The sequence below is a fragment of the Elephas maximus genome, chromosome 8 (assembly GCF_024166365.1).
Source record: "Elephas maximus indicus isolate mEleMax1 chromosome 8, mEleMax1 primary haplotype, whole genome shotgun sequence".
In the NCBI taxonomy this organism is placed as follows: Eukaryota; Metazoa; Chordata; class Mammalia; order Proboscidea; family Elephantidae; genus Elephas; species Elephas maximus.
Genome location: NC_064826.1, coordinates 36,702,995 through 36,726,344, shown reverse-complemented (window position 1 = coordinate 36,726,344; position 23,350 = coordinate 36,702,995). Strand labels below are relative to the sequence as shown.

The 23,350-nt window shown below is 38.5% G+C and overlaps 1 protein-coding gene across 9 annotated transcripts in view; it reads right to left on the bottom strand.

Annotated features, from left to right (window-relative positions):
- The window catches only part of GPR85 (G protein-coupled receptor 85), a 40,267-nt gene extending 28,099 nt beyond the window's left edge, over positions 1–12,168 (bottom strand). The window contains exons 1-5 of one of the 9 annotated variants that reach the window (XR_007518471.1): positions 12,059–12,168; positions 10,760–10,877; positions 9,993–10,066; positions 8,146–9,629; positions 5,150–5,235 (exon numbers count right to left, since the gene is read on the bottom strand). Coding sequence is in view for 1 of the 9 variants with exons in the window: in XM_049894119.1 (XP_049750076.1) it covers positions 8,347–9,459 (1,113 nt within the window). In the remaining 8 variants the exon portion in view is untranslated. The other 8 variants (XR_007518467.1, XR_007518469.1, XR_007518470.1 and 5 more) reach the window with 8 other exon arrangements.
- Positions 12,169–23,350: the final 11,182 nt, after the last annotated feature.

Genomic DNA, 23,350 nt, shown 5'->3' with positions numbered 1-23,350 from the left:
AACCTCTGTCTCAGAGCTCCTTTTGTCTCTAATCTTCTTCAATTATTTTGCTAAAATCAACAATAGCAGCAGCAAGAAGAGTAATAGCCAACAGTTATTGAGTGCTCACTAGGAGCATGGTACTATACTAGGTGTCTTACATTCATACTTTGCCTATTACTAACTTACCTTGTGCAAGTGACTTAACTTCTCTATGCTTTGGTTTCCTATCTGTAAAATAGAATAATAATAGTATCTACCTATTGTGATGATTAAATGAGTTAGTATAGGCAAAATGATTAGAATAGTGTTCGGCATGTAATAAAAAAAAAATAAGTACTTAATAAATAGATAATAATAATAAAAAATTATTAATAATTTTATTATTATTATCTTATTTAATCTTCAAAGCAAATCTTTACAAGTCATAGTTGCTGCTACTTATTCTCCAATTTACAGATAAAACCCAGCGCCATCGAGTCTGACTCATAGCGACCCTACAGGACAGAGTAGAACTGCCCCATAGAGTTTCCAAGGAGCGCCTGGTGGATTTGAACTGCTGACCCTTTGGTTAGCAGCCATAGCACTTAACCACTATGCCACCAGGGTTTCCATTTACAGATAAGGAAACTGAAATTCAAAGAATTTAACTAACAGTAAAGGACAGAATAAGGATTTAAACCTTCAAATCCTGCACTTATTAACTATTATGCTGTGCTGGCTCTCCCCATCCGGTCACTTAAGCTTCAGCAGCTATTGTTGTTAAGTGCCAGAGTGGGTTCTGACTCATAGTGACCCTATAGGACAGACTAGACCTGCCCCACAGGGTTTCCAAGGAGCAGCTGGTGGATCTGAACTGCTGACCTTTTGGTTGGCGGGTGAGTTCTTAACCACTGTGCCACCAGGGACACATAAGCTCCAGCTACCCCACATTAAACTTCTCTGATTAGTGGATCACTATACTGAACACGGGAACCCCAGTGGCATAGCAGTTAAGTGCTACAGCTGCTAACCAAAAGGTCAGCAGTTCAAATCCACCAGGTGCTCCTTGGAAACCCTATGGGGCAGTTCTACTCTGTCCTGTAGAGTCGCTGTGAGTCGGAATTGACTCGTCGGCATGGGTTTGGTTTTATGGGATGTTGAACACATAGTGAGCTTTCCAGTCTCTGTGTTTTGCTCTTCTTATTCCCTCCGTCTGAAATGGCTTTCCTAACATTGTCAAGCAGATGATATTAAAATTACCCTTCGAGACTTAGTTCAACTGCCACCTTTCCTGTCTCACCTTCCTTCCATCACTTTCACAGAGTTAATTGCTTGTCTGTGTTCCTTTAACACTTATCTCATATATCTCCATTACAGCATTTATCACATTGTTTCATAATTTGCTTATGTCTCTGCTCAGGGATGAATTATGCAATAGACAAAGTGAGCCTGGTGCTTACCTTGCTTACCAGATCATCTGTAGTGAATAGTTTCACAAAAAATCTTTGATGTGGTGAAACCCATGTGAAATTGTTCCCTACAGGTTAGTAAGTAAGCACAAGTAAGCCCACGCTTACCTTGCTTACTGGGTCATCTGCCCCTGTCAGGGATTGTAAATTTGAAAAGAGGCTTTGATTTTGTAGGAAGATGATGTGAGGTTGGGAGAGAGACAGCTGCCAGCCATATCTAGAAGCAGAATCTTGGATGTGGTAAGGAAAATGTGAAATTGTTCACTACAGATGATTTGGTTAGCAAGGTAAGCACCGTGTTTACCTTGTCTATTGAATAATCTGCCTGTCTCTGCTTCTAGATGGTGAACTACGAAAGAGCCAGCCCTTTACACATAAAAAAAGATTACACATAGTAATAAGTAAAACTATTTAAGTTGCCAGGCTCTCTTCTAAGGGGATCAAAAGGATGCACTCATTGTCTCCTCCCAATAACCTTAAGATGTATGCTGTTAGTTGCTGTTGAGTGGATTCTAATTCATGGTGACCCCAAGTGTGCAGAATAGTACTGTTCCATAGGGTCTTCAAGGCTGTGGCCTTTTGGAAGCAGATCACCAAGCCTGTCTTCCAAGGAATCTCTGGGTCAGTTTGAACTGCCAAACTTTTGGTTAGTAGTCGAGTGCTTAACTCTTTGCGTTGCCCCAAAACACATGTATTATCCCCTTTTTATTGATGAAGCAAAAAGGTTAAGTAACTTGCCCAGGATCACATATACAGTAGGCACATAATAAATGATTGTTGAATTGAATTATGTCTAAGTAAAAATGCTTACTAAAAGATGATCAAAAATGCCTTTTCTCAAAGGAGAAAATGAACTTTCAATTTAAACTTTTTTTTTTAAATGGAGGAGAAAGAACAAAATCTTTTGTTTATTTTTTTATCTAGTTAGTAATGTTTTTCTTTCTTAAAGCCAGTGGTTAAGAATTCAGCTGCTAAGCAAAAGTCAGCAGTTTGAATCCACTTGCCGCTCTTTGGAAACCCTGTGGAGCAGTCTACTAGACAGCAATGGATTTGGTATTTTTTTTTTTTAGTTCAAGCTCAGTTATCAATTCAGCCTTTTGATTTTTTAATATTATAAGGACTTTTCCCCACGGTATAATGAATGACTTACTTCCTCATCTCATGATCTCTAATACCCATATAAGTTAAATGACATTTTGTTGTCTATTCAAAATTTCTAACACACCAGAACATGCATTAAAAATTACTCAATTTTCATATTTGTGTGGAGTATTACTTTCAAAACAGAAAATAACTGCTTTCTGTTTTCAAGTCAAGCTTGGAAGTCTATGTGTTTCTGAGAATAATGTTATCCTGTGCACCATAGGGAGCTGGGGGTTAGATGTGAATACCAGGTGTGAATAACTTCAAACACCAAACCACCCACGGGTTCTTTGAGGAGTTTCTCTACAACCACGCAAAGGGAAACACATTCTTCTTTGTTTTCCTCCGAGAGCTTCTGAGAGCCTTTTAGGGCTACAGCCCCTGTGTTTGTGACTGCTGATCTGGTGGGACAAAAACTGGCTTTAAAAGCCTTTTTACCCAAAGGGGTTGAGCTGCTAATGGACATACTCCCTTTGGCAAAAGGAGATGATGTAAAAGCTCCTTCCCATTTTAAAAACCTGGTCTTACATAATCTTTTTATAAAGTTAAAAGCTTTTGATTTTAATATATTTTTAAGAGCCTGTTACATTGCAGAAGAGTTACCTCTCCAAAAGATCTTCCCTACATTGTTCCAGTTTTCAATATGCCTTTAACTTATTTGACTGATAGTCAAAAATATTAAATACAATTACAAATGCCATCTTCATTTTAACCACTATGTAGATTAATTATGAACTTGTTCATCAAAATTGAGCAGTTGTATAATTTTAATGTGGTGTAAAAAGTTTTTTCTGAGGGAATTGGGAAAGTCACAGAACACTAACATGCCCACAGTTGAGAACAACAAAAATTTCAGCAATAAACAATGATTTGAGTAGATCCTGGAATTTACATTCAAAACATTTATAAGAGAATATTAACAAACATGAATGTAAAGTATTTTTGCATAGAAAAATTACAAGATTTTGGAATCGTAAATAACCCACAATTCTGGTAACCATCTATCTTGATCAATGTATTTAGCCAGTATTTGAAACATTACCATTTATCCTGTTGCTTTCATTCTTTTCTTTTTAATATGGAATTAATGTAAGCTGCTTTTTGTTTTGATGACAATGCAGTCTGTGCTACATGCAGAATAAAATAAAGGATGGAACAAAGTATGAGTATTTAATGATGAATACCCAGAAATGGACTTTTAGCTCTCCTTGCAACTGTTTTTACAGTAATCCCTGTTGTAGCGCAATATGTTACCACATGGCTTAGTTAAAAAGGCATATGTCTATGTAATTAAAAAAATGTTTCATTGTATTTGCAATAGAACTAAATTTTGGAGGCCAAACAAGCTTTTCAGCTGGTAGGGGATTAGAGAGTTGTTGTGTACCTAATAAGGAGCAATAAAAACGTTGAAGGTGTAATGCTTGAATAATAAAATATATCCACCCTTTTTCACAAGTTAGTCCCCATTTTGCTTGGGCCCCAAAGCCTGCCACACCATGGGAAGTCTCCTGGGAGTCATCACTAAAATACATGTAGAAAGTCCTTGCTTTGATTACACTTCACTTAGGCATTCTCATGCTAACTTGATGGAAGGTATGAGATGGAAGAAAAAACAAAACTCCATGTCTCTTGAAGGAATTGAAATCTCTCTTATGGAAGTTGACAGTCAGAACATGGGAGGAATTTTGGCACTCAGGTTTTGCTTTTATTTTGTACACAGCATTAACCACATGGGAACACAGGGTTCCCAACCATAACATGGTGATTCAGCTAAGTAAAAGTGTGGGTGAAAGGTTCTCACTGCTTTGAGTAGACTGGGGGTTCCGTCTGAGTGAAAGATCTGATATATAAGAGATTCCAAGGAACACTGGAAAAAGATGGGAGATAAGGCACCGAAGGGAGAATGGAGAACAGTAAATTTATAGCCATTAATACTAAGTCATCTTACAAACATTTGCTATCTTAACATTCATTACTTATTACTATTACGTATTTAATTGCCTGTCTTTTCCACTAGACTAAGAAATCTCCACAAAAGACTGGTCTGCTCTGCCTTCCACTGTGCTGCCAGCACCAAGCCCAGTGCCCAACACATTTTTGTCGAATGAATGAAAAAGTAAATGACCTATTCAGTAGCAGTCAGAGGAAGGGAGGCCAATGGATAAGTGGCCCTATTCGTGCTTTGACAACGACAAATCAGCTAACTTTAATGGGAAGTGCCGGTGTTGAAATCTAACCAGCTAATATCCAAAGAGGAGCCCTGGTGACACAGTGGTTAAGAGTTTGGCTGCTCAGCAGAAGCTGGCTGTTCAAATCCACTGCTGCTCCTTGGAAACCCTATGGGGCAGGTCTACTCTGTCCTATAGGGTTGCTGTGACTCAGAGTACAATGTCAAAATAAATATACAACTAGAAATCATAAAAAAACAACAATTAGAAATCAGAAAGATAAAAAGATTTCAGATTAATTCAGACCATAGTGTGCCCTTTCTACAAATAATTTTACCCTCTAATCAGTGTGGCTCATTTTGTGTTATTTAAAGGGAATTGCTGTGGGGAACTGGGCCAGTTACTCACCTTCTGCCTCAGTTAATATCTGCATAGGATTCCACAGTCACAGACTGCATTTCTAACTCCAGCCGGGCATCTCACAAATAAACCCACTGTGTACGAAAGGAACCAGACAAGATAATACAGATGTATTCATACAAATGTATCACCACTATTAAGGAAAACAATTTAAACACTATTCAACTTAGATGTGTAATTATACCAAGAAGGGCACACTATTATTGATAATGAATCTTTCTCACTGGGAAGTTGGACTTCCCAGTGGGGGTAGATTTTTTTAAGGGTTGAAGATTAGTATCATTTTCAAGTTGAATTAATTACCAACTATTTTAAATACTTGGAATGAGTGACAAAATAATACGATTTGGTCATGAAGACACTAAAAGAATCTTTCATTTTGTGTGATACTACGATTACTCAATGGACTTTCTAATGACATTGATTAACTGAGGAGGAATCTTACCACTGCTTGCCCCTTGTCTTGCAAATGCCAATTTAGTTAGAAATAGGCTTAGATGGGAAACCTGGTGGCGTAGTGATTAAGAGCTATGGCTGCTAACCAAAAGACTGGTGGTTCAAATCCACCAACCACTCCTTGGAAACGCTATAGGGCAGTTCTACTCTGACCTATAGGGTTGCTATGAGTTGGAATTGACTCAGCAATGGGTGGTGGTGGTGCATAGTTAAGCACCACTCACTAATTACTGGTGCTGATCACTCACCAAAATTTTTGGAATTCCCTGTTCCACATAGATAGATGTAACTAGGCAGCCTCATTTGGCCCTTGCTCTTGACTCTTCAGCCTCCTTAATTCATGCTTAATCCATGCTTCAGGTTTTTTGTCCATCCAGTGAAGGCTAGTGTTGGCAAAACCTGGTCTGTCTGGTCTTGAGATTATTGCTGAATTTTCTACTGATTGCTGATGATATTTGAACCTCTAAGTAAGGTTCTCCATTAATATAATTGTTGTAATTATGTCTCTACTGTGATTTCTGGGAACTAGAAACATATGTTATCAAAACATCTTTTGATAACATTTCCTTTATTGTACTTCAGAAAATAATTTTAGTACCAACAAGAGGCCTTTATTACTAGATTCAATTCTCTGTTGTGCATTAAGTTTATCTTAAAAAAAAAACCAATCAACTTTGGTTTAAAGTAAAAATGAGGTCAAACAGAGTGCTCTCTAAATCATGGCTTGTGCTGTCCTTATAGGAGCAAAACTGAATAGTTGCATATATCATTGAAACATTTCAGTGATTTATTTCCCCTTTTTTATATTTATATTTATATTGATTTTTTCTTTAGAGAAGTACTATAGCAATAAAGACTTCTGTTCTATTACATTCCTAATCTTATTTTCCAAGTACATAAACCAAATCAAATGACAACAACAAAAAACCCAACAGAAAACAAAAACAATAACAACTTTTTCTGGATTGTCACGACATTACTTTAAACCCTCTTCTTACAAATTATATATTTAGAACCAAAAATTTCTACTATACCCCCAAATTAAGATGTATATTTGTATTAAAATTCTGAATCAACCAGCTAAGCAGGCATACATCTCTAAATATAATTAGTATCTAAGAATAAATAGAGGGATAATTATGAGAAGCTACCAAATAATGCTTTTGTAGATAATATCATTTACCAGTGTATCAACTTTAAGCTCCCTATCATCCATACAGTTCCAGTTCCAGGGTGTAGCAGCTAAAAAAAATCAAAAATCAAAAAACACAAAACTATAATAAAGCTAGTCTTCCTAGTTTGTGTTTGTGCCACAGGCCAAAAAAAAAAAAAAAAGTTAAATGCCAAAAATGTAAAATTTTATTCCAAGAAAATTAACAGGCTACACGGGTAAATTTTGGCAAATGCAACTTTATATTGAAATTCACACATCTGTATCTTAAAGAATGAGACTCACAGACTCTAATGTATTTCTAAAATACCAGAAATCATATTATAAGCTTTCACAAGTTAAAACTGAAATAATTTAAACGACCAATACACTGAATGTGCAGAAAGTATAAACAAGACTGTGCCTTCCGTAGAATAAATGCTTCACAAATTGTGCAGGATGTCCTACTAAGGCTGTGGTCTTCCCCTTGACAGCTGACTTAAAATATAAACGTTTATCAACTGCCTGCTTCTTAGAACACACTAGAATGGGTAGCACACCTCGCAAGAAAATCTCATTATCCCAGTGACGTGCACCTTGATTTTTCAAACCATATGAGGAAAAAGGAAAAAGAGTACTAAATGATCTTTCATGCACTTCCAGATGCTTGACCATAACCAGTCACTGATTCAATTTCTCTTGACTATTTGCTCCAATGCTAAATCAGACGAAAGATACTAGATAACCCTTTAAGGCAACGTGTTTATTCTGCATTATTAGGGCTGCTCAGTTATGATCAGTTGGTACCATTAATGTTGCCTCCCAGACCAATATCTAGCATTTGTAAAATATAAATGAACTGGAAAAACTTTATACCAAATCAACAAAAACCACATAATACAGTTCAATGCTAGCAATTTCACTAGAAGGTAAGGAAAATGGTATTTAGAAATAGTGCTGTAGTAATACAAAATAAATAAATAAATAAAACTCTAATTGGAACCAATATATACTGCTTTTGGAATGCTCCCCAAAACTTACAAGGCGATTTTTTTTTAGTGCGATAATCCAATAATTCATGGCACGTCTTTAGTGGGTTACAGTACTTTAAGTTCCCAAATATTTTAGTCTTTGCAAAACAATAATAGTATGAAATGTTTTAAAGTCTTCAAACTTCTAAAATTAGTTTTTATCAACACATTTACCTCATGTCAACTTTATTAAGATGTCCAATGCTAATTGGTTTTGATGTTTTTATCATATGTAGTGATATACACAGCATTAGCACTGATACTTAGCACCTGCTACTTTCATTATCTAGTTTTCAACCACATAAAGAAACTCAGGGCAGTGGTTTAGTCCTTTCTTAATTACAAACCTTCACCAGCAGTCAGCAGGATCACTTTGAGATTTAAAATAGGATTATAGGTGAACTATTGCAAAGACTGCAGAATGTTGCCCAAATCCTTATAACCGCTGATCCCATTCTTGGTTTTCTTCTCAAGATATGGCTACAGGCCACAATTGCTTAGCAGAGAAGGTTAGTGTTTCACAAGGCTAAAGATGTACAGATGCTCCCTCATATAACACAGTAAGGTTCCCTTGGTAACCTGGATTTTCTGCAGTAAAGAAGGGTTGTGCTGAAACAGCGCCTCAGCTCCCTGTTGGAGAAAATGCAGACAAAAGGATTGATTCCTGCTTGGGCAAAACTCATCCAGACAGCGGCTGTTAGAAATCCCCCTGGTACTACAGGCCCTCTTGCAAAAACTCTCCAATAACAGGCCACCAGGTAGGGGCCCCACAAGGTGAGGAAGAGAAAAGTCATTATATAGAACATTCTGCTGATTCTCTTTTCCATTTTGAACTCGTCTAAGACCAAAAGCCTTCTTCTGCCTGTGGTGTTTGCATTTTGCCTGATGCCCAGCAAGGTGGGTGGTGTGGGACCCCTTCCAAATCCTGCTAGCCAATTGGCAGCTGCCTGGCCACTGGCTCCGGGGCCATGAAAAGTCCAGTTCTGGCTGACTGCTGCTACAAACTGGACTGGCTTCATTTTCCTTCGGTCATGGACAAAAAATATCAGCTTGAGGTAGACAAGCTGTGTCGCTAGGAGGATGAGAGCAAGCAGCAGCATAAATCCTAACGAATCATTAGCCCTGAAGGAGCGGTGTTGGAAGGTGCATTGATCTTCCTCCCTAATGAACGAGTAAGTGCCCACATCTAAAACTGGGGGGAACGCCATGGCCACAGACAGAGTCCACACCATGCAGATCACAGCCAGACAGGTCCAAAAGGTCAGCCTCTTTGTATAGAAGCGGTGGTGAGCGATAGCTAAGTATCTGGTGACACTGATGCAGAAGAGCATGAAAGCAGTGTGGAAACAGGACAAAACCCCCAGAAAGGCAATCACTTTGCAAGTCAGAGTCCCGTAAGTCCAGGTAGAGCCATTTTTGACAGAGTTGAATACAAATGGAAAACAAATTGCAGATCTGAGGATATCTGAGCAGCAAAGATCCAACAGGAAGTAGTAAGGTGCTTTATGCAAGGTCTTATCTTTCACTAGCAAAATGGAGATCAGAAGGTTGCCCACCACGCTGACTCCTATTATGAAACCCAATGAAGTCAGTTTCAGAAAAGCTGTTAGAGGAGAGAGATTTTGCAAAATGTTGTCAGCTGCATGGCTATAGTTCGCCATAGATGGATGGAGGATAAGGATACAGCCTCAGTCAAGTCTCATGATCTAAATATAAGAACAAGGAAAAGATATATCCGTACATTTTACTGAAAATGTAATCCACAAAGAGAACTGATCTGGTCTGCAGTCATGCTTCCTCTTTTCTTCCATTTGATTTGCCATCAGAACATCTGAAGGAAAAAAAAAAAAATTGAGCTGTCAGTTCTTAGGTTAACAAGCAATGATGTCAGATAGTGCTAACATAAAGCCACTCATTTATGGGGGAGCAAATAAAGTTTTAATTTGGAATACTATTATTTGCTTTAACAAGTATTTTTGTTTGAGATTTCAGAGAATTGGTTTGTTTAGTTTTCTGAGCTAGATGAATTAAAAAATGGCTCCGTTTTGGAAAACGGACATTTGATTGGGTAACTTTAGGGCAGAAAGAGTAAAATGTTCCATAATTGTATGATATGCCAGTCCAGAAATTAATCACTAATGTTGCAATGGAATCTACAAGGCTGCTAACAAGGGACAGAGAGGAGATTACCTACATTTATTGGACGTCTGTTAGTATCTCTCAGTGTTTTAGAAGCAGCTTCTCTGCTGATATGGATCCAAAGAACCCCTGTAAAATACATGCCTTTTAACTCAAGTCCCACTATTGGTTCTGCATATTATAACAACAGAAGAGTATTTGTTGATTCATCTTAAAACATAATTTCAACATTAGAGTTGGAAATTAATAGGAACTTGTCCAAAGATTTGCTGTGTCTTTTGTCTCTCCCTTTCCACCCCACCCCTCTCTTTGGCAAATCTTGTCTCTTTTAAGCCCACGTGATTATTAAAAATGGTTAATGTAAATACTGGCCAGGGAAACACACCCAGAGGGATAATGCACTTCCATTTGTAAACCTTGGCTGCCTGGATTCAAATGAATATAGCATGAACCTGGATTTCTTGGGCAATTAAACCTTTCCCATTTACATTGATGATCTTTGTTGCAAATTGCAAGTGGCTTCATTTTAAAACAAAATGCACATTGTCTCCCGGGTGCCTGGGAGCCACACCAAGGGACTCAGGTTCCTCTGTTATTCCCACAAAGCGTGTTTCCTTTGCCACTTCTCACTTGCCCAGAATATGCTGATGGAAGGCCAGGCAAAGCTGCGTTCGATGGTTTTAATTTCTCCACCGGTACATCCCTGGGTAAATACCGATCGCATCATGCAACATTACGAAACCTGAAATCCGCCACCCCTGGATTTATAATGGGGGGGGTGAGTGGAGGAGGGGGAGGGGGAGAGAGACATGCATTACATACGCGAAGATGGGGAGAGAGATTGCTTCTGTGCTGCAAGGAAACCGTTGCCGGTGATTCGCAGTCTGATATTCCTCCGTCTTGCAATGCTCTCCAGAAACGGAGCTCTCGATAAGCCCTACTGAAGATGCATTGTCTGAATGTACTTCCATTATGCAGTTTATTGTCCAAAAAAACCTCAGGGAGGGCTCTTTTCCCGGCGAACCTGCAGTTTCATCAACACTGAGAGTCCCCCCCCAACCCCCAAACTTAACCGAGAGTATATCCTCCTACCTGTTGGCCTTGGATATCCCGACAGACTATAGCTTCTTCTTTCTATAAATTGCTGGGTTTTTTTTTTTTTTGCCTTAGTGCCTTGACTGAGCAACCAGGCAGGGCTCGGCGGCGCCTGCGCGCTGGAGCCTCCTTGAGCTCCAGCCGCGTCCTCCCCTGTCGCAGCGGCACCGTCTCCCCCAGTAACGCAGGGGCCGCGGCGGCGGCGGCGGTGGCGAGGGCGGCGGCAGGGGCTGCTCCAGCCTCTGTGGAGCCAACAGGAGCTCCTGCCCGTTCCCAGCGCTGGCTGGATTGATGAAATGTCCCATCCAGTTCAACTGACAAAAACTAGGCTTTTGTCCCCTCGTGGCTGCTTCTGAACTTTTCCCTCCCCGCATTTGAAGTAGGGGCTCGGAGAAGCTGGCTCAGGACCTCAGGCCCATCCTCTTCCCCTAGGGCAGCGCACGAAGAAGCCACCGTGTCCGTGGCGCCCGCCCCCTCTCCTGCTTCCCGGAATCCTTGCCTTCCCCCAGCATTTTCTTCCTTCCTCTTTTAGGGTGGTCCAGAACATTGGAAGCTTCCTTTAGGTTTCTTCTTAAATGATTTCCCCAGCTGACCTTTGGATATGCAGGTTAGCTGGGGCAGGGGGGCGGGGGGAGGGAGGAAAAAAAAAAGCACAGTCGAGAAAAATCTTGTCAATGGAGAAGAAGGAAGCAGGTTAGGACAGCCCTGTCTTTGTTAGTCAGCTCTTCTCGAATGCACGCAAATATGCATTCAACTAGGGAGAAGCGAAGTTCAGGGGACAACTGCACAATGATTTATGTCCCTTCTACCTTAAAAAAAAATGACTCAAGAATCAGAATTACAAAACATTTAAATGACTACTCCTTGCATTCCACACCGCCAAGCAGCAGCCTTTCTTCTTCCTTCTTAAAAGTACAGCTGACCAATGGATGGGAGATGTCAAAGCAAGTGTTTGTGTGTTTCCTTTTTTCCCTTTGTTAGTACGGATGAAGAACACTAGGAAAATAACGAATACATAAAACTTACACCCGTCCAAAAGGTCCGATGATATCACCGACACCACATAGCCTGACACCTGGGTGCTTAGGGACGCCTCTTGAATCCTGCATTTCCTTATTTCACCATTTCCGAAGAGTTTTGTTTGTGCGGGTGGTATAAGATTTTAAACTCCCCCTCCTCCTCCCACCGTGCCAAGAAAAAAATCTAAGCAGACATGCATTCATTAATTCCCAACGTAAAGCGTCTGCTTTCCTTCCTGCATGCTTATTGCTTTATAATAATCTGTTAATGAAACACAGAAAAAATAAAGATCTTCTCTACAGTAATAATTTGATCTCGAGACAGCAGTAAAATACCTCATGGCTGGGTGGTGAGATTGTGACATTTGGGGGAACTCAAGCCAATCAGCATACAGATAATATGAGTTAATTTACATATCGTATTCCTATTGGACACACGGAGGTGAAGCTTTCTCTGTTTAAAGCTTAAAAATGAAAGCTTCACTGTCATGATGTCACAGTCATTACACAAAAGCCCCATGTTGGTAACATTGAAATGATGTTACATTTCCCCAATTTGTTTTTGGATTTTCTAAACTCATTAAAAGTAGAGAATGATTTGCTTAAGAAAGAAATAGATATAAGGCACAAAACTTTGGCATTCCCTTAGCCTAAAAAAAAAAACAACCCTTCAGCAATCATGGAAGTAACTTGAGGTCATTTCCATTCAAGTAGAACATTCAACTTTTTGTAAAATAAATGAAGTTAGAAGAACTCAAAACTATGACAGTTGCAACTTCTAAGTGAAATGTCAAATTCATTTTTATGAAACTACAGATCAATTCGATTCATTCTTTTTTTTTACTTCCCAATTTAGTATGTGAAAACACTGTAATTTGCAGTTATTATTTCCTGAATTTTTACAGTTAAAAAAATCTATAGAATAAGTGACTTAAATAAGTTTGCTTAAGATTCATGACTAGCTAGATCTTAGGTTGTATGGATTAGAGAAAAGCTATTTAAAAGCAAATTAAAAGGGTGACTGCACTGCCAGGCCATGATGCAATAATTTACTCTGCCAAAAGGTATAGGGCCAAGATCCAAGGGTTTAACTAGCCTTATACTTAAGAAGTAGATATTGATTCCTTAAAAATAAGGGGGGAGAGGTATGTATGTATACAATATTGTTTCATAACCACATCTCACAACATGTTAGAGCTATCTTTTTTTTTTCCCTTTGCAGCTGAAGGCAGTTATATTCACTAGTTCTTCAGTTTTACCAGCTGTTAGATGAGAATGTCATTTTCTTGCCTCACAAGGGGTCTCAAGAAATTAATGAGACATTTTCCCTTTAGTTCATTAATTCTACTGGAGAAAACATTGGAGCCACATCTCCTCCTCAACAGAGATTTTAAAAAATACGTTGAATAGCTGACACAAGTTTCATATCATCTACAAGTTGTCACATGTTAAAATGATTGCCTCAAACTTCAGACCATAGCCTTATGATACCTTAGCTTTTTTCTTTGATTCCATATATAGCAAAATTTGGAAAAGTTTATAGGTTAAGAATAAAGGGACAAAGCAAAAAATACCAACAAAATGCTACACATCCAAAACCACGGGTTTGAAGGATTCTAAACTTTTGTAAGCTCTTTGGCATATTATATTCACTATCTTGATCAGCGTATTAAGAAGACTGATGCAATTTGCTTACTTTGTTTTCTGTTAAAAAATATACATACATATATAATTTTATTTTAAACAAGCAATTATCTTCTTTTCAAAATTAACCTGACATTTCAGATATTTGCTAAGTGATTCACAGCCTCATGATGGGCTTATGCAATGTTTTTGTTCTATAGCATTGTTTATGTGAAAATGTGTGTCAGGAAATAAACAATCCATGGCCAATGCAGAGAATTATAGGCTAGAATAATAATAAAAAAAAATTCTAAGAAAAGACTTCTAATCATTCTTTTAAAATGTCATTTTTATCACTTAAAGTTTGTCATTAAAGCTTCAAAAACGTGTCTGTGGTGTTCTCAACTCTTACCAAATCTAAAGCTACATATGAGAAAAAGCCTTTTTATACAATTTCCGGAAGTGATCTTAGCACAAAGACTTCCATCAGGAATTTTGGCATAGAATGGATTTCTAGTAAATTATTCAGAAATTTTCACTAACCTGGAATAGATGACAATACAAAACGAGATATGCTTCTACATTTTGATAATGGTTTTCACCACCTAGTCTACAAAAAGTGACCTTTTTCCCAGGGAGGTCTAAGTAACTGAAGTTTTTAGGGCATTGTACTCCAACTACTTGACGAAAAGAACAATAAAAGAATACACTAAACGTAAATTACTGCCACTGGCTTTTAAAAATCATGTCTCAGAAGTTTGGAATAACCATAATTGTGAACATCTTAAATGGTAAGATTTCTTTATACTTTTCATAAGTTTTAAAAAGATTAAGAATCTGACATCTTCCTTTCCAAGTGATGAAAGGTCTGTTTGTCAAAATTTTCCTCTCTGCTCTGCCTCAAAAACAGTTTCCAAAGTGTTAACATAATTGATTTTTAATTTTAATGCTAGCATCTCTAGGACTTTCCGTCTCAATTTAAGACCCAGACTTTGAAAAATGTAGCCATTTACCTATTTTTGACTTTTATTTTGACAATTCCCTTCTGTCTAAAAACTTTAAAGCTTTATCCCTTGTTATTTAATTCACTCAACAAACATTTTTTGAGCTGCTACCCTGCATGAGAGGGGCCCTGGTGGTGCAGTGGTTAAGCACCTGGATGCTAACCAAAAGGTCGGAGGTTTGAACCCACCGGTTGCTACATGGGGGAAAGATATAGCAGTCTGCTTCATGAAGATTGCAGTCTTGAAAACCCTGTGGGGCAGTTTTACCCTGTCCTATAGGGTTTATAAGATGGCTATGCGTAGGAATCGACTCAAGGGCAGTGGATTTGGTTTTGGTTTTACCCTACATAATGCAAGAAATGTGCTAAATCCTGCAAGAAATGTAAAAATCAGGTGATGGGACCTTGAACAGGTTGTTGCATCAATGTAGGGAAAGCCCGAACTAGTGGAAGAGGGAGGGATGAAATGAATGAGAACAAAAGAATGCATCTGATTGGTAAGAGGAGGTAGAAGCCATATTTCTTATCAAGTAGTTAGATAAGGGAAGCAAAGAGATTGAAGAGTAAAAAATGAGTCTCTGGTTTACAGCTTGCACAACTGGGAGGCAGGATAATTAGGAGACATTATTAACCAGAGATAGCAAAAATTTTTAAAAGGGGGAGAGATGGTTTGGGAACGAAGATCATGAATTAATTTTAGGCGCACTGACTGTGAAATGCTGGTGGGGGTATTCATATGTAGATGTCTTAGATGCAGTTGGATGTGAGAGCCACAACTCAGGACATACCTGTAGGTGATGGTGGAGCTCCAGGAGCTGCTGGATGGCATGGCCGTGGGAGAGATTGAGGAGAGAAAAGATGGTTAAACAAACAAGTCCATACTGAAAAACTAAGGGGATGCTGACATTTAAGAAACAAGAAGGGTCATGGAAGAATCATAGAAAGAACAACTTGAAAGGAAGGAGGAAAACCAGTGTCATCGACCCTAGAGGAGAAGAGAATTTCAGAGAGGGAGTAGCAATCGGTGTCAACTCTCTAGGAGGCTTAAAAGGAGGAGGGATGAGAAGACATGATTGGACCTGGTGATGAGGAAATCGTTAGCAACTTTTAGGAGAGGAGTTTCAGAGGATCAAGTCAGGCTACAAAGGATTAACAAATGAGGGGCTTGGGTTTAAGGGTTGTAATTTGGGCTAAGAAACTATTTTGCTATTAATGACAACATTGCCTTAGTGATAAAGGTTTTCATGAATTCCTTGATGTTTTATAAACAAAGTGGTAATTATTTAAATACCTACAGTATGCCTTCTTCTTCTAGAAGTCTTCAAAACTCTTCTTTAATTACAGATTATCTAAATGTGGTCCTGCGTATGCAGAGACCAACTGCAAGTTTCCTGACTAATGCCTGGTAAAATTTTAGAGCATTGAGAAAAAGCCTGTGGTGTGTTAAAATATTGTAAGTTGTCTCATTCCCCTTTGCCTTTTTTTTTTAGATGAAGTTAGTCTTAACTGCGACAGAGAAAAGTGACCCACATGGGTATGGTGTGAGCATGAGTGTGTGTGTGTGTGTGTGTGTGTTGGGGGTATAGGTAGAGAGGGGGAGCAAGTGTTGGTAAAGTGATTAAGCAAGGGGAAGTTAATTTAATATTCAGGTTAATGGAGAGCCATAGATATCTTACATGGATTATAAATTTTCACAAAATAAAAATGCAATATAATTTTTAAAACCCTAGAAGTATCAGACATTTTTTCCCCCTTGGATTATTCAGAAGTTACTGCAATCTTATAGTTTATTAAGGCTATTATTCTGAGCACTAGTTATATGATAATACAAGGACATTTTGGTTACTTAAGCTTTTGTAGTGTTTAGCATTTTGACAAATGGGGATAATTATAACATGGCTGGAAGTAAAGAATGTTACGTTAGATTCTACTTTAAGACCTTCCAATATTGACTGTCTAATCCTGTGTTTGGATTTTCTGATTAGCACTTCCACTTTCATTTCTCCTAATTCTTAAACTTTATAACTTCCTCTTTACAGAGTAACAACACTGTAAAACTAAAACCCCACCCCATCATAAATATGATTACTTCTTTAATTTGATTAACATTTGGGCCTCATTCTACATTTAAAAACATTGTTAAGGGTAAGCCCTGGAGGCAACATTATTTCACTCATTCAACAAACATCCTGATCTCCATTAGAATATGAGCCCTATCAGAACATGAACGGTGTCTTATTTTTCTACTGTTCTTCCCTGGTGCCCAAACAGAGCCTGGCACATAGTAGGCATTTAGCACATTTTTGTTGAATGGGTGATTTTGACCCAGCTTTTTATATGAGGGCTGGAGCCCTGGTGGCACAGTGGTTAAGAGCTCAGCTGCTAACCAAAAGATCTGCAGTTTGAATCCACCAGCTGCTCTTTGGAAACCCTATGGGGCAGTTCTACTCTGTCCTCAAGGGTTGCTATGAGTTGGAAATCAACTCCTTGGGAACGGGTTCGTTTGTTTTTGTGTATGAGGGCTGAGAATCACTGGTGGTGTAATGGTTAGGTGGTTGGCTGATAACCAATATTTTTGGACCCACCAGCAGCTCCACAGCAAAAAAGACTTGGTAAAGGCTGGAACCTAAGAAACTCTATGGGTTGGTTCTACTCTGTCACATAGGATCACTATGAGTCAGAAGGAAACCCTGGTGGCGTAGCGGTTAAGTGCTACGACTGTTAACCAAGAAGTCGGCAATTTGAATTCGCCAGGTGCTCCTTGGAAATTCTACGGGGCAGTTCTACTCTGTCCTATAGAGTCGCTATGAGTCGGAATCGACTCGATGGCAGTAGGAGTGGGTATGAGTCAGAAAGGACTTGACAGCATGCAACAACAGCAATATATGAGGGCTGCTGTGCTGGGCACTGTGGGTTGGATTTAAAAAAAGAAAATAAAAAAACCAGACAGTGATCCAGGCTCCAACAAAACTCTGTTTTCCTTAATTTAATAATGTTGAATAATTATTTGTATTATGGGCCCAAAGTTTTCCCGGCCAAGGATTTACTATGGATTTGGGGGAATTTTATTTGCTTCTTAGCCTTCATACATTAGCATTTACATTAGTCCTTATTTGCCTTACTACTCAGTAATTTCAAACCATTTTCTAATAACTTAATGTCTGTCATGCAGATTATGATCCAAGAGCAGATGTTTTATGCTTTGAGCTCCTAACCTCATGCTCAGCTACATGACAAAATATCTGCAGTTTTTATCAAACTTGAGACTTATGATCATTAAATTTTAAGTGTGGTGTGTCTTGAAAAAAAAATGAAACCATCTTTAAAAAAGCTCGAAAATATTAAAAAAAATTTTTACATGGTGAATATTTTCTCCTCTAATTTTGCCTGTGGATTTTCATACTTATGAATAGGACAGAAAGAAAAGAGGTTGAAACAGAAACTTGCTATTTAGCTGCTTGGAAAAGAAACCTCACAAGGATGGTTATTCATAGGTAAAAATCAGGCTTACCTTGTCTTGCTTTTTTCTTTATCTTCTTTTTAGAAGATATTCCTTTTCCTTCTTTATCAGGCATAAATTAGAGCTGAATATAAGAAGTTCTTATATTAAATAGTGCTGATTCATCTTACTAATTGAATACAATAAGAAAGCTACCAGCCAAATCACCCTTTAAGTCCTCTTAGCTTGAACAAAGGCCAGAGCTGATGATACAGTTTATAATCTCTGGAACAAGAAAAGCATAGAAAAATGCGTCCAACGACTCTCAAGAGGGTGGCAGTGCACTTTGAGAAGGTAGTGATGAATGGGGCTGGGTGTATACAACTTCATCCAGTAGAAGCTCGGTTAGGCTTGCCTTTCTCCTTTATTTGATCCTGAATCACAGCGTCGTATATTGGCAGTTGGTATGTGATTTATAGTAGTTGTTTTCTGGCATGACTATAGTTGTTGTTGTTGGTAGCTACCATCCACTCAATTCTGACTCATAAAATCTGACCATCCACTCACTTCTGACTCATAAAAAAAAAAAAAAAATTTTTTTTTTTGATAGGGACCCTATATATAACAGAACAGGCCTGGTCCTGCACCATCCTTAACAATCATTTTCATATCTGAGCCCATTGTTGCAGCAACTGTGTTAATCCATGTTATTGAGGGTCCTCCCTCTTTTTTGCTGATTCTCTACCTTATCAAGCATGATGTCTTTCTCCAGGGACTGGTCCCTACTGATAACATGTACAATGTATGTGAGACATACATAGTCTTGCCATCCTTGCTTCCAAGGAGCACTCTGGCAGTATTTCTTCCAAGACAGATTTGTTCATTTTTCTGGCAGTCCATGGTATATTTGATATTTTTTGCCAACAACATAATTTAAAAACATAATTCCTCTTAGCTCTTCCTTATTCCTTGTCCAGCTTTTGCACAGCATATGAGGCAATTGACAATACCATGGATTGGGTCAGGTGCACTTTAGTCCTCAAAATGATGTCTTTGCTTTTTAACACTTGAAACAGGTCTTTTGCAGCAGATTTGCCTAATGAAATGTGCCGTTTGATTTCCTGACTGCTGCTTCCATGGGGATCCATTGTGGATCCAAGTAAAATGAAATTCTTGACAACATTAGTCTTTTCTCCATTTATCTTGATGTTGATTATTGTTCCAGGTGTAAGGATTTTTTTTTTCAATTGTAGTTTAGGTGAATGTACACAGAGCAAATTCGTTTCTCATTAAATAATTAATATATACATTGTTTTGTGACAACACATTGGTTGCCAACCCCACAACATATCAACACTTTCCCCTTCTCGACCTTGGGTTCCCCATTACCAGCTTTCCTGTCCCCTCCTACCTTCTCATCTTTGCCTCTGGGCTGGTGCGTCCATTTAGTCTAGTTTTGTTTTACGGGCCTCCCTGATCTTTGGCTGAAGGGCAAACCTCAGAAGTGACTTCAGTATTGAGTTCAACAAGTGGTTTCTCCAGTCTCTGTCAAACCAGTAAGTCTGGTCCTTTTTTTGTGAGTTAGAATTTTGTTCTACATTTTTTCCAGCTCTGTCTGGGACCCTCTATTGTGATCCCTATCAGAGTAGTTGGTGCTGGGCACTATCTAGTTGTGCTAGACTCAGTCTGGTAGAGGCTGTGGTATTTGTGGCCCATAAGTCCTTTGGACTAATCTTTCCCTTGTACCTTTGGTTTTCTTCATTCTCCATTGCTCCAGATGGGTTGGGACCAGTGAAGTATCTTAGATGGCCTCTCACAAGCTTTTAAGACCCCAGATGCTACTTATCAAAGTAAGATGTAGAACATTTCAGTTGTGAGGATTTTTGTTTTCTTTTTTGTGTTGAGGTATAATCCATACTGAAGACTGGAGTCTTTGATCTTCATCAGTGTTTCAAGTCTTCTTTGTTTTCAACAAACAAGGCTGTGTCATCTGCATATCAGAGGTTGTTAATGAGTCTTCCATCAGTCCTGATGCCACATTCTTCTTCACAGAGTCGGTGGATTATTTGCTTAGCATACAGATTGAATAAGAATGGTGAAAAGATGCAATCCTGACACACACCTTTCTTGATTTTAAACCCTTGCTCTTTTAGAATGACTGCCTCTTAGTGGACAATGACTGCCTCTTAGTGGACGTATAGGTTCCTCATGAGCACAATTAAGTGTTCTAGAATTCCCATTTTTCACAATGTTATCCATATTTTGTTATGATCCACATAGTCAAATGCCTTTGCATATTCAATAAAACACAGGTAAACACTTACTGGTATTCTCTGCTTTCAGCCAGGATCCATCTGACATCAGCAGTTATATTCCTTATTCCATATCCTTTTCTGAATCTGGTTGAATTTCTGGCAGTTCCCTGTTGATGTACTGGTGCAGTTGCTTTTGAATGATCTTCAGCAAAATTTTACTTGTGTATGATATTAATGATATTGTTCGATAATTTTTGCATTCTATTGGATCACCCTTCTTTGCAATGGGCATAAATATGGATCTCCTCCAGTCAGTTGGCCAGCTGTCTTCCAAATTTCTTGGCATAGTGAGAGAGCACCTCCAGCGCTGCATCCATTTGTTGAAACATCTCAACTGGTATTCCATCAATTCCTGGAGCCTTGTTTTTTGCCAATGCCTTCAGTGCAGCTTGGACTTCTTCATTTGATATCATTGGCTCTTGATAGTATGCTACCTCCTGAAATGTTTGAACATCGACCAGTTCTTTTTGGTACAGTGACAGTGTATTCTTTCCATCTTCTTTTGATGCTGCCTGCATTGTTCAATATTTTGCCCATAGAATCCTTCAATATTTCACTTGAGGCTTTATTTTTTTCCTTCAGTTCTTTCAGCTTGAGAAATTCAGAGCATGTTCTTTCCTTTTAGTTTTCTAACTCCAGGTCTTTGGACATTTCATTATAATATCTTACTTTGTCTTCTTGAGCTGCCCCTCGAAATCTGTTCAGCTCTTTTATTTCATCATTTCTTCATTGGCTTTAGCTACTCTAAGTTCAAGAGCAAGTTTCATAGTCTCTTCTGATATCCATTTTCGTCTTTTATTTCTTTCCTGTCTTTTTAATAACCTTTTGCTTTCTTCATGTATGATGTCCTCAATATCTTCCCATAACTCGTCTGGTCTTTGATCATTCGTGTTCAATACATCAAATCTGTTCTTGAGATGATCTCCAAATTCAGGTGGAATATACTGAAGGTGGTATTTTATCTCTCGAGGACTTGGTTTAATTTTCTACAGCTTCAACTTGAACTTGCTTATGAGCAGCTGATGGTCTGTTTTGCAGTTGGGCTCTGGCCTTGTTCTGACTGATGATATTGAGCTTTTCCATTTTCTCTTTCCACAGATTTAGTCAATTTGATTCCTGTGTTTTCCATCCAGTGAGGTCCACATGTATAGTCACTGTTTGTGTTGTTGAAAAAAACAATGTTTGTGCCACCCAGGGACTCCTGGTTTAAAGGATAGGAATACCTTTATGGCACTTAGTTATAACAGCCTATTTCTCTTATTATTTCCACCACTTGTCTATCAGTTAATTTTACTGTGGTGGCTTGCATGTTGCTGTGATGCTTGAAGCTCTGCCACCAGTATTTCAAATATCAGCAGGGTCATCCACGGTGGACAGGCTTCAGTAGAGCTTCCAGACTAAGACAGACTAGGAATAAGGACCTGGCAGTCTGCTTCTGAAGAAATTGGCCTGTGAAAACTTCATGTATAGCAGTGGAACACTGATATAGTGCTGGAAGATGAGCCCCTCCAGGTTGGAATGCACTCAAAATGCGACTGAGAAAGAGCTGCCTCCTCAAAGTAGATTCGACCTTAATGACATGGGATGGAGTCAAGCTTTCAGGACCCTCATTTGCTGATGTGGCACGATTCAATATGAAAAGAAACAGCTGCAAACATCCATTAATAATCAGAACATGGTATGTACCAAGTATGAATCTAGGAAAATTGGAAGTCGTCAAAAATGAAATGGAACACATAAACATTGATATCCTAGGCATTAGTGAGCTGTTGCTGTTGTATTCTGTTGAGTAGATTCCAACTCACAGCAACCCTGTAGGAGAGAGTAGAATTGCCCCATTGGGTTTCCAAAGCTGTGATCTTTCTGGAAGCCGATTGCCATGTCTTCCTCCTGCAGAGCTGCTGGTTGGTTTGAAACTGCTGACCTTTCAGTTAGCAGCTGAACACTTAACCACTGCACCACCAGGGCTCCTTATAGTCTTATCAATAATGCCAAGGAGTTGAAAACCACTGAAATGTTCCAGCATTACTATACAGATGGTTTTTAAATAAGCGATAGCAAATGTATGGGATGGACTATTATGTGGTTTTTAAAATGTTTATGAAACGTTTAAATGTTTACCCAAAAACTGGAAAACAAAATGGTATGCTTGCTCTAATGGCAGTTTCATAGAAATTATGCATGTAGAGGGTAGCAAGCAAAGGTGAAAATTATTTTGCCGAAGACAGGTAAGGTGGGGATCATTTGGTGTTGTAACATTATCATTACTTAATGCTGTTGATATAATTTTGTTTTTTAAAGTAATACATTATACAGCATACAAAGGAAATAATTTTGTTTTAAAGTTACAAAAAATTGTTTTTATTACATTAAATTCACTTGTTTTTGTTTTTAACCAACTGTGTAACTTTGTGCAATTGATTTAACTTTTCTAAACCTTAGTATCTTTATCTGTTAAACTGGGGATAATGTCAGAATTGAGCAAGAACACAGAGGTCTCATTCATTTGGAGAATTAGCTCATGCAGTGGTTGCTCTTTCTATTTCTTGTCACATGCCTCTTTCACACATGGGATTTACCTCTGAATTATTTCTGATTCATTCTAAAAACTAACTGCTCAAAAATAAAGACTTCTCTTTGCTGGAATATTTGAAGGAGTGTGTCACAGGCCAAATATGAGTACCAAATATGCTTTGAATAATGGCAGCACCAGTGAAATTAAGTCCACATTTCTGTGAAGAAGTTATTCTATAAAGGGCCTGGACATTTGGATGAACAAGTTGCTTTTTAAAAAATGACCTTCAGTGCTTCTTTATACCTTTAGTCACACCTGGACTCTAAGTTGATTTACTCTTTCATAGGGGAAAGTCACAGGACCTGGGAGAAAGATTAAGCATAATAGCTGGTTAGAATCACAAA